The 12,631-nt window shown below is 37.6% G+C and overlaps 1 protein-coding gene across 1 annotated transcript; it reads right to left on the bottom strand.

Annotated features, from left to right (window-relative positions):
* Positions 1-985: 985 nt before the first annotated feature.
* On the bottom strand, positions 986-12,179 carry LOC128610036 (polyunsaturated fatty acid lipoxygenase ALOX12-like). The gene is made up of 9 exons (XM_053629059.1): positions 11,992-12,179; positions 9,474-9,617; positions 9,186-9,389; positions 9,010-9,096; positions 7,236-7,405; positions 6,971-7,092; positions 5,385-5,485; positions 4,545-4,715; positions 986-4,298 (listed from the first exon to the last, which is right to left on the bottom strand). The coding sequence occupies exons 1-9, from the start codon at positions 12,154-12,156 to the stop codon at positions 4,119-4,121; spliced, it is 1,344 nt and encodes a 447-aa protein (XP_053485034.1). The 5' UTR covers positions 12,157-12,179; the 3' UTR covers positions 986-4,118.
* Positions 12,180-12,631: the final 452 nt, after the last annotated feature.

Genomic DNA, 12,631 nt, shown 5'->3' on the forward strand with positions numbered 1-12,631 from the left:
TATTCTACAAATAAGCTGTAAAATCAGTGAATCTTTTCAAAAGGCACAATCCTTTTTTGCTCCCTGGCATGTAATGTATTTATCATTCTGTTTGTTAGCTGTTAAAACACAGAATCTGCGTTCTGTTAAATGTTAATTCTCTTTGTTAATCTTTGTGCTCCGGAATTCAAAACAGTTATTATTTATGTTTTGTGTGTGTGTGTGTGTGCGCGCGCGCGCTCACACACACACACATATATTTATATAATTAATTTTTTTTTAATAAAGCCATGTGTAAGCGAATGTAGCTTATTTACATTTTAGTCAATTAAATAATAATAATAACAAAAACAACAACAACAACAACAATATTCTTGGATAAGTTACCTACATTAAAGCAGCTAAAGCACCCAATACAGGCAATGTGTAGACGCGGATGTTTTACATGTCTAAAGCATATTTTTTATTTCCTTTTTTTTTTTTTAAACAGAAACCATGATCCAGCTCATAAAATCCTAAAATATAATCTACATACACAATAGTAAAATTCATTTACGTGGTTTAACTAAACCGTTTCTAAATGTTTTAATTTAAAATAAGTTGTTTGCTATAATTAGTTCTACTATACATATGCAGTACGTTTTATTTGTTATTAAAGAAATTTACATTTTGCCTCTTGGGTCATGGATACTCAGTGTAGTATCAGCAGTCCGAATCTGTTCTTGGTTCAGTGTGCCGTGCTGTCCCGACTCAGTGTACTGTTCAGGTCAAAACGACTGTGAATCGGATCCTCATACAGCGATAAGACAGTAATTAAGTCATAAACAAATTTCCAGTATGTTTTATTTGTTATACTTTCTGCTGTTCGGCAAAATACTTCAGAAACATTAATTTCGTCCCCCTGAATGAAAGCCTCGGTACACGCATTCTCAGTTTCAGCAGCACTACCAGTTCTCCGCATGTCGCACATGACCGAAAGAGACTGTTCTCTACTGATGGGAAGTCCGGATCATTTTACTGACTCGGATCTTTGAATCTCTTTCAGCAAAATGAACGGATCTTTTTTTCCTAGTCATTTCGTTCCTTTCAGCAGAATATAATTAAAATGTTACATGTTAAATTCCCCAACACATCTAGTACTTACGCAAACGTTGATCACATTTGGAGTATAAAATAAACTATAGGCTAATGTAGCCAAGGCCGAATGATGAGAAACAGAAATGATTAATTATAGCTTAGCTGGGTCTTCAAGCTATGCAGTCTGTTAGTTCACCTCACCTCCTGATCTGAGTCATTCGGAATATACTCCTTCCGAATAATTCGGATGCATTTCTTTATAAATTGGCAGATAAAATATTCCTGGAAACTTCTGAATTCATTTTGTTGCTACCGCCATGAGTTACTTCATAAATAAAGATTAGTGATCCTGTTCCAGAAGTAGTCATGTAAATACAAGCCATGACACTTCCTCCACTATGTTTGACAGATGATCTTGTAGGTTTTGGATCATGAACAGATCCTTTCTTTCTCCACACTTTGGCATTTCCATCTCTTTGGTAGAGGTTAATCTTTGTTCCATAACTTTTGTGGCTCATCTCTGTATTTTTTTGTGAATTCCAATCTGGCTTTCCAATTCTCTGTATTTCTGCTCTTGAAGTCTTCTTTAGACAGTGGATTGTGATACATTCACCCCTGCTCTGTGGAGGTTGTTGGTGATGTCACTAACTGTTTTGGGGTTTTTCCTTCACAGGTCTCACAACGTTTCTCTCATCAGCTGTTGTTGTTTTCCTTGGTTGACCGGACTTGCTCAGTACACCAGTGGTTTCTTTCTTTTTCAAGACATTCCCAATTGTTGTATAGGCTATGCCCATTGTTTGTGCAATGCCTCATTGATTTAACCTCTTTTCTCAACTTCAAAATGACTCACTTTTCTCCCATACACAACTCTCTGATCTTCATGTTGGGTTATCTTTCTTAACAAAAAAAATACAGTCTTCACAGGTAAAATTGAAAGCTAAAACCATGAGTAGATGTTCAGAGCTATTTATTGTTTAAACAGTAAATCCAACAGGACACACCTGGGCAACAAGAAACACCTGTCACTGCACTGACATGTTGCAATATTTTTGCTCGCCTACAAATGGGTGGTCTGATAGAACATGAACTTAGCACATTTTGTGTGTGGCTCAACATATAAATACCACGAAATAGAAGCTGAAATTCACAACTCTCTTCTCATATTCATTTTTCAAACCCAAATGTCCTGAGTCTACACCAAAAACAAATTAATTGACCTTGCCATTCCAATAGTTTCAGAGGGGACTGTATATCCATAAATATATAGTAAAAAAATACAAAGTAGAAATGACAGTTGTCTGTGTGAATTTAATTTTGTATAAACTAACAATCTCGTATCTTATTTGTAACATTTAGTTGTTTGCAGGAATAAATACTCTGTAGTTCCTAATATCTATGTCTATCTTTTCCTGGTGGTTACATGCATTACAGAGTTTCCAATTTATTGAGCCTGACTGTAAAATCTGTACAACATAAGAACAACATATCTGAACCATATACACTCGCTATCCACTTTATTAGGAACACCTGTACACATGCACATTCATGCAGTTATTTAATCAGCCAATCATGTGGCAGCAGCGCAATGCATAAAATCATGCAGATACAGGTTAAGAGTGTGGTAGAAAATATTACCTTCTGAAGACAAATAAAAGTCAAACTCACAGAGACACAGTTGGCTCCAGAGTAACATGTTTATTCTCATCATGGCCGGGGAGAAGAACTCCAACGACCAAAGTGTTACATGCAATTATATAGTTTACTGCACAGGGTTAGTGTTTCATCATTGGCTATAGGTAAACAAATAACTTCATGCTTATTGATCAAATAAAGATAACATTAACATGAATTATCACAAATGATTAAATGATTAACAGGAAAGGAAATACATATATAGTGAAAATCTAAATACTAGGACTGCAAGAATTACTTGTGAGAATTACTTCATCTCAACCTCGGGTCACAAGCCTATCTTATTCAAGACACACAACGAGACATGACCATGACGGTAGCTTCTCTTCCCGCAGGAGTCTTAAATCAGTCCCGATTGAGTAGACCTCCCTCTAGGAGTTTTAATAAATCCTTCAAGGACATCTTCTTGCTTTCTCACACAAGTCTAAATGACTAGAAGCAGATACACTACGCTTCTGATTTCCCACATAAATGTTGTGACTACGGAGTATAATGAAGGATTAACTGTGGATAATGGAGAAATAACTAATAGATAAATGATTAATGCATTAATAAAGGTATAAGATTAAATCATTTTCCATAAGAGCATCAGGTAATGTTCAAATCAAACATTAGAATGGGGAAAACTGATTTCTGTGACTTTAACTGTGCAATGGTTGTTGGTGCTAGAAGGGCAGGTTTGAGTATTTTAGAAACTGCTGATCTCCTGGGAATTTCACACACAACATTCCCTAGAGTTTACAGAGAATGGATGCAAAAAAACAAAAACATTGAGTGAGCGAGAGTTCTGTGGGTGGAAACACCTTGTTGATAAGAGAGATCAGAGGAGAATGACCAGTTTGAGCTGCCAGAAAGGATATAGTAACTCAAATGCATGCACAAATCATTGAACCTTGAGGTGGATGGCCTGCACCAGCAGAACACCATATTGAGTTCCACTCCAATCAGCCTAGAACAGAAATCTTAGGTTATCATGGGCAGGAACAGAAAATAGACAGTTGAGGATTATATATAAAAAAAATCACCTGGTCTTTTTCCAGTCTGCAACTGGATGTTTTTTTGTTTTTCGCACCATTCTGTGTAACCTCTAGAGACTGTTGTGTGTGAAAATCCCAGGAGATCAGCAGTTTTTGAAATACTCGAACCAGCTCATCATGGTAACCATGCCACTGAGATCACACTTTTTTCTCCCCATTCTCATGTTTGGTCTGAACATTAACTAAAGCTTTTTGCATTGTGCTACTGCCACCTGATTGGCTGATTAGATAACTGCATGAATGTACAGGTGTTCCTAGTAAAGTGGACGGTGCGTGTAGATTTACAACAATCACCAAAAGGTTTATAGCTTGCAGAATGTTTCTCAAGCCTCTCTATATGGTAATGCTGTTCTCTATTTGGCTAGGGCACAGATAGAGATATGGTAGTTTGAGACCATTATTCTGCTTCAGAATTTTCACCTCGATGTATTTCAAATCCTGCCTGAAGTTGTCGATCATCTTTTGGGCTGCCGACTCAGTGAAGTACTCTTCCTTGTAGTGTGCCAGAGGTATCTGAGCATGATAGACAGGGTGGAGGGCAGAAAGGAAATAAAATTAAAATATAGAAATTAAAAAAAAAAAAAAAAAAAGAGACAAAAAATTCTTAGCTGTAAGTAACTAATGGGAAGATTTGGTGCTGGATTCCATCATTACATCCAGTTTACTATAAACCTATAACCAACATTCTGTGCGTTATTTCTGCATTTTATTTTGAGCCTGTTTTGCAATGACGGGTGTTCTGTGAATGTGTTGCCTCACTTTATCTGGCTGAGCGCTTGATAAAAGCCATGTGATTGCCATCACCACACATGACTGGCTGACATCCTTGAGTGTGTTCATGATCAACTCCATAGTGACACTGTTCTTGTCTGTGGGTGGAGGCTGGCGCATGGTGCAAGGCGTGTTGGGCACCCACGCACAGAAGTCAAACTAGAGTATAGAGGAAAAATATACACAAGGTCAATCTGAACAAGATTAAAACACGGAAGAGCATGTTGTTAAAAGTGACCCACTAGACAAAAGTACATCGATTCTTGCCATCATGCCTACTACACAGTCACAGCTAGAGCTTTCTTAGCTTAAACACTAGAAGACCCCCTTTGTGAGACACTTCCTCTGCTTAGGATGGCGACTTATTTGCAGGCTGGTTTGATTTTTTCCCACTAACTGCCTCCTACACCATGATTTGCTTGTAGTAATTACGCTATAACACTATGAATTAGTTGCTTGCTGTGGTACTGAATATTATAGTAACAGAACACTGATGTATGAATAAATATGAATACAAAAATTATGCAAAACTGTGAATTTTGTCAAATCACTCAGGCTGAAAAATGCAATACTGCGTATTAATGACAAATAGCATACTGCATTAAATGTTCACAGTAAAATCCCTAGTGTTGAATTAACACCCAGAGTGTTTATGAGAGTCCAATGGACTTATATAAACACTGTAGGGTGTGAATTCAAGACTGTGGGTGTTAAATCAACACTGGTGATTTTGCTGTGTTAGTTTGTTGGAACTTCCCATTATAGTTCATTACACAGGGATACATGGTTTAGATCTAATTCGTAAAAGAATACAATGACATCGCTTACCTGTCCGTTATTGATTGCTGCGTGTTGTGCAGTGCTGGTGAAGATGACCACACTCAAAAGTGTGATCAGTTCCTGTTTATTCTTTAGTTTATTAGGCAGCCCTGTCACACATGCATTATAATTATATTCAGCATTCAGCATATAGAAAAGGCTACACATGTACTCGGGCACATCTTGAACATGTTTTTTAGGTTTTCTATTGACAATATAAACATTGAAGATTCATGTTTTTCAGATTATAAGCCTATTGTATTCAGTGTCCTACTATCCAGCTCTGTGTGTACTGATAAAACTACAGGCTTTTATTCTCGTTGTATCAATTCTCTTACTGCAAATCAGTTTTCAGACATGTATCAAAGAAATGATGTCTCGACTTCAATTTTATTTGCTGAGCATTTTTCAAGCCCGAATGATCTAATTTCTCTCTTTAATTCTTCCTGCTTAGATATCTTGGACTCTATAGCACCTTTTAAATACAAATGTCCTAAATTTAAATCAAAATCATGGTTGGATGACTCTGCTCATCTGCTTAGACTGAGTTGTCAGAAAGCAGAGTGGAGATGGAAAAAAGATCATCTTACTGTTTCATTTGGTATCTTTAAAAACTGCCTGGTGAATTTTCAGAAAGCAGCCAAAAAACCTAGAGCTAAATACTTCTCTGGTATTATTAGTAAATATTGTCATACCCCTAAAATCCTGTTTAACACTATTAATTCAGTAATTAATCCTCACATCTCTTATGAAGTAGAACCATCTCCTGATATTTGAGACAGATTTTTGAGGTTCTTTATTGAAAAGATTGATGACATTCGATCCTTCTTCATTCCTACCCACTCTAATACTTTGCTTGACTGTTAAAAATTGTTAATGAATGCAAAAAAAAATTCTAGCTTCTCTTCATTGGCTTCATTGGTCTTTTTTAGAATTCAATTCAAGATTTTGCTGATTGTTTTTAAAGCTCTTAACTGACAAGCCCGATCTTATATGTCTGACCATATTTATTTGCATTCAGCTCCCAAGTCTCTCAGGTCTCCCAATAAAGCTCTCCTACATGTCCCACGTTCATGTCTTAAATTAAAAGGTGACAGAGTATTTGCAGTTGCTGCTCCATGTTTATGGAATCAATTGCCACCTGACATTAAGAGTACTCCCTCAATCTCTATTTTAAATCTAGACTTAAGACACATTTTTACTCTTTGGCCTTCCCTAGCTATTAACTTGTTGATTAGTAACTATATTTATTTACTTTTTATTTCATTGTAAATTTTATTGTATTTTATAGTTGCTTCTGTACAGCACTTTGGTCAGTGTAAGCTGAATTAAAATTTACTTACTTACTTACTATAAGAATAACATTAATTACTCTGTGTAAGGATAAATGTAATCACAGCTGTTGCATGTAGTACAATGCAACACACATTTGAGATTATTTAGATTACCTCATGTCTATTTTTATAAATAATAGATTATGCAGTAATTAGTTGTTTTTCATAATTAGCCCAGACGCTTAAGCCCCGAGCCACTGCTGCTCCACAGTTATTGCCATGAAATCAGTATTATACATTTTTTTTGTTCAGGCAACTAACCAAAGTGAGGGATGTTTGCAAAGCCTTCCTCAACAACATCCTTAATCCACACCTGCAGTTCTGAATCCTGCACTACTTCACTGTCAATTCCATAATACAGAGACACAATGCTGGAGACAAACCTGTAAGTGAGAAGAGGAGCTGTAAATACTTGTGTTTCCAAAATAAAACAAATAAAAAGCTGAATATGGCTAAACTTAATTTCAGCACCTAATAATGACAGTAATAGTAGCTCTAGAGCACTGCATCATGTCTGGACTCATACTTCTCAATGGCGCTCCAGAGCATCAGGCTATGCTCTCTATAGAAGTATTTATTGAGTTTAGTAACACCACGGTCTACAAAGTCGCAATGGGGTTGGAGAGAACGGTAGGTCAGGGCCTTAAACTCCCTTTGAGACAGCACCAGTATCCCTTCACCACCCGTGGACGCCACCTGCAAGGAAGCATGCTTGCTTATCTACTGCTGATCTGCAGGTGTCCGAAAAAGTCAGGAACCAGTGGGATTTTGTTGAACAAATATGTCGATCCAAATATGTTGAGAACAATCCACAAAAACATGATACACAGAAAATGTGTAGAACATAAGGGTGAACATGTAGAGCATACTGTATGATCCTTCAACGTATCATGGAGGGGAGGTATTTCTGAAACTCAGCAACTCACAACTGGCGTTCCACAGGGGTCAGTTCTGGGTCCACTCCTCTTTTCTATCTACACTACATCTCTAGGGCAGGTGATTGAGTCTCATGGCTTCTCATATCATTGCTATGCTGATGACACCCAGCTCCATTTGTCCTTCCAGCCTGACGATCCACCCGTCTCTGCACGCATCTCTGCTTGCCTTTCGGACATCTCGGTCTGGATGAAGGAAAACCATGTTAAGCTTAACCTGGCAAAATCTGAGCTTCTCGTGATCCCAGCCTGTCCCTCAATCAACCACAACCTCACTGTACAGCTCGGCTCACTCGCACTCATGCCCACCAGGACGGCCAGGAACCTTGGGGTGATTCTTGATGACGGCTTGACCTTTACAGACCATATCTCAGCAACTGCAAGGTGCTGTAGGTTCATCCTTTACAACATCAAGAAAATCCGACCCTACATCACCGAACAGGCTACACAGATACTAGTCCAGGCTCTTGTTATCTCTAAATTGGACTACTGCAACTCACTGCTTTCAGGCCTCCCAGCCAGCTCCATCAAACCCCTTGAGATGATTCAGAATGCTGCAGCGCGCCTCGTCTTCAACCCGCCCAAGAGAACCCATGTCACACCCGACTTCACTTCCCTCCACTGGCTTCCTGTAGCTGCCCGCATCAAGTTCAAGGCCTTGATGCTCACCTACAAGACCTTGTCAGGAACAGCACCCTCCTACCTCAACTCTCTCCTGAAGGCCTACGTTCCCTCTTGCAATCTGTGATCGATTAGCGACCGACATTTAGCAGTTCCAACTCAGCATGGCGCAAGGTCCCTTTCCAGAACCTTCACACTAACTGTTCCTCAGTGGTGGAATGCACTTCCAATCTCAATCTGGACCGCAGAATCTCTCACCATCTTCAAAAAACAGCTAAAGACCCACCTCTTCCATGAACACCTAACCAACTCATAATAAAAAAAATAAATAATTAATTAAAAAATTAATACAAAAAAAATTAAAAATTTGCACTTACACCTCTACTGTGCACTTTACTTCTTCTGGAATTCAATTAATGGATCTTGTATGGTAGCACTACTTGTATTGTTCTCTGCTTGATATATCGCTTTGTTTGTATCTTTCTCATTTGTAAGTCGCTTTGGATAAAATCGTCTGCTAAGTGAATAAATGTAAATAAATGTAAATGTTGTAAATAATAAATACACAGTTAATTATATATATTTATACTTTCATTGGTTCCTGACTTTTCGGACACATTCATAGCTCATTCCTTGACTGTGTATTCAGTATTAGGTAAAATCTGGCATTTAAATGCATCAAAATTGTCAAACATTTCTCTTCAAGTCACTTCAATCTATATATTTTCTGTAGCTGAAGCTCACCCTCTTGAAGATGCCATCATGAGAGATAAGCTGTGTGCGTGCACGGTAGTTTATCTCCAGAGTGTACTTCAGATGAGGAGTGATCAGCTATTGCAGAGAGGAAGAGAGAGAGAGACTTATTGCTATACCTGATATTTTTAGCTTTAAAGAAAGCACATCCATACTTGCACTCTAACCTTGTATATAGGGTGGACTGCAGGGAGGTGACGCAGTGTGGCCACACAGAACACCTCCACTATAAGGTGAGTTCGCAGAAGGTGTGACAACACCTGGAAGACCTGAAATTCAGCATGACGGACCCACATTTTAGCCAATAACCAGGCCAGAGACGGATCATTAGGGCGGAAGATGGGTGTGTCCTTACTAGGATTCTGTTCAAGCTGAGAAAAAGGAAAGGCTGATAGAATGATCCTTTTCATTAGCCATATGTTGCCTCTGGTGAACAGACTTGGTGAAAACATTACCTGTATGGCGATGGGAATGAGGCCATTGTCTGGATGTTCATATAGTAAACACAAAGGAGCTGCTATATGCTGCTTCTCCTCTCCGATAACATTCTCAGGGATGCCATCCATTATAGCATAGTCAACAAGGTATACATTCCCAGCCTTCAGCGAGACAGAGAGATTATTAGAGTCTTTAAGATACCAGGACAGGTGTACTGACTGTTGTACTAAGACATAGATGGATAATTTCGCTGTTATTACATTACAGAAAAAGTCATTACATAACAGCGGGCTTTGTGCTAAACCCAATAATGAAATCATTACATAATGGTATGCAAACAGGGGTGTGTCCAAGACATGATACATCTGGGGCTTTTAATGATGTCCCTCCTATGCACCATTTCAAGCATTTTTAAGATGTTTTGTGATTACCTACATTAACCTAGATGAATTCATATTAACAAACAGTACATCTTTTGTTCATGCAGCTCAGCCATTACAGCACATTGGTCAATGTAAATATCAGCTAACTCTTCCTTTGTATAGGGCACAATTTATTTATCAAAATTATCAGTAAATTGGTGTGTGTATAATTGAATTAAATAAGCTATGTAAGCTTTGCAAACAATATAATAAATATATAAAAGTGTAGTAACTCATGCCAATTGTATGATTTGAAGCCTATACAGGTTCACATTAGTGCTCTCATAAGCTCTCATAGGATACATTTTTCCGATAACGTTTTTCCGATAATGGTGTCAGAAATTGTTTTCTTTTCTATTTTGTCTGTAGACAAAAATATTTCAGATAAGAACTATGTACTAACATTTCAGCACCCAGGCAGCTTTGGGGGAAAAAAATTAAAATAGGAAATGTGAAAACTTCAGGCCTGAACACCATATAATAATAATTCCCCTGTTATGCATTAAACCCAACCCAACAAACCCAATTAAACCATTACACAGGCTTAAACTTCCATCAAACAGTTCTTCAGAGATTTTATATAAAACCTTACAAAAGGGTTTACTTTTGAGAAAAGTTTCCATGGTAGAATGATCCAGCCCTTAAGGAAACCTTTTTTTATATATAGGTTTTAATCATTATTCATTCTTAAGCAGTAACCATTTGTCCTGGTTTGGGCAGCATGGTGATGGTTTTATGGGCGAAAAGAATTCAAACTCACAACCACCCAGGCCACCGCATACACCCAAAACAAATTCAGACACCAGCGACCACCTACTGTAATGCACACTCACCAATCAATTTATGAGGAACCCCTGTACATCTGCACATTCATGCAAGTCTCTAATCAGCCAATCATGCGGCAGCAGCTCATTTGATAAAATCATGTAAAATCCTGGTCAAGATCTTCCGTTAATGTTCACATCATACATGAAAATGGGGATAAATGGGATCTCAATGACTTTGACCGTGGCATGATTGTTGGTGTCAGACAGGGTGACATGAGTTCTTTAGAAATCTCCTGGGATTTTCACACACAACAGACTCTAGAGTTTACACAGAACGTTGTGGAGGGGAAACACCCAGTGAGTTTGAGATTGAGATTGAGATTGCCCCTTGTCACAAATGTTTTAAATAGTGAGATTGCCCCTTGTGACAAATAGATTTTTCCCGCTGTACCTGTAATTTCACTCCAAATGTACTAGTGAGCTTACTGGTTTTGAGCGTACTTCGTTTTATACTGGTTTTTCTTTAATAATGTAAAAAATATTACATAGTAAAACAAATAGCCACTGATTTATAATAATAATAATAATAATAATAATAATAATAATAATAATAACAACAACAACAATAATAACAACAACAATAATAATAAAAAATATCCACTGACTTTCTGAACAAATTGTAAAAAAAAAAAAATATGTTCAGTTGTACAGCTTAATAATGTCATTTATGTAGTCAGTTGTGGTTATTAGATATTTGTTTGATAGTGTGGTTAATAGGGCCTAATTAGACAATGTTAACTACATGTTTGCAGATCAGACTGACCTGTAATTAAAGTTATTTTTAAAATTTCTACTTTAAAATGTGGTGAACAATTGGTGACCAATAGCATTGCAAAACTAGCAGGTTTATGATTTGTTAACCAATCTGTATGGAGCAAGATCTCTCAGAAGTGCAGGATTTGCAAGCCACTTGGCATCATCGCAGGAAAAAAAAAATGCAGGCCAAAATCAGGATTGTATTTCTGCCAAATCTCCTGATGGCCAATCCTGACCTGCTGGCGCTGCAGGTAGTTGACTACTTACAGCTCCAGGGTTCCCTGAACTTAGGGTACCAACAACAAAACTTTGCTTTGCTTAGATTCACTTCAATCATTGGCTTTAAAATCAATGAATCAATCCATATCATCTGATCGCTAAACATCCCTAGGTGTGAATATGTGAGTGTATAGTGCCCTGTGATGAACTGGCGGATTCAAGACTACCAGGATAAAGTGGTTAATGAAGATGAATATGAATTTTTTGAAGGGTGCATGGCATCATTGCAGACATTATACACTACACCTCACCTTGAGCTCTTTATCCAGGGTGGTGTTGGGGCTTAAGAAGGCCTGCACTGTGTCTCCAACGACAGGGAAGTTGGAGGGCAGTTTCCTGCACCTCTGGATCATCCGTGGATTTGACCCATTCAGGAACTGATGGCCGAAAAACCAGTCCTCTTTCCAGTGTTCCATAGTGTATTCTAATAATATTCATAACACATTTACATTCAATTAGTTAGTATTATTATGTGTTGTAGACAGTTCAAGCAGGAGGTTTTAAATAAATGTTTCTAATCAAAGTCAATATATATTATTTGTACTGTAAGTTAACTGTACATTTAAAAGAATGCAGCTATTTGGCATAAAAATGGTATTTGGCCACAATTGAAAAGTTACACTAATAATACTCATTGTTTGATTATACAAACGCTTTGTATTTTTAAATTTTTTTGCCCAAGTGAAGTTGATTAGAAATCATTTGTTTGTAACAGGGTAAAAAGGGTCACAGCTACTTAACCAGCAATGGGACTCCGTAATTTCCAAAATATTTGTTTAAAATCATCCAGATCCTTCCATGACCTCCCAAACCAGATGACCAGCTTTTTTAGAGACAGCTCCAAAAGCCTGAGGGGGATTTAATTAAACATTATATGTACAGATGTTTATG

Source organism: Ictalurus furcatus, chromosome 7 (assembly GCF_023375685.1).
Source record: "Ictalurus furcatus strain D&B chromosome 7, Billie_1.0, whole genome shotgun sequence".
In the NCBI taxonomy this organism is placed as follows: Eukaryota; Metazoa; Chordata; class Actinopteri; order Siluriformes; family Ictaluridae; genus Ictalurus; species Ictalurus furcatus.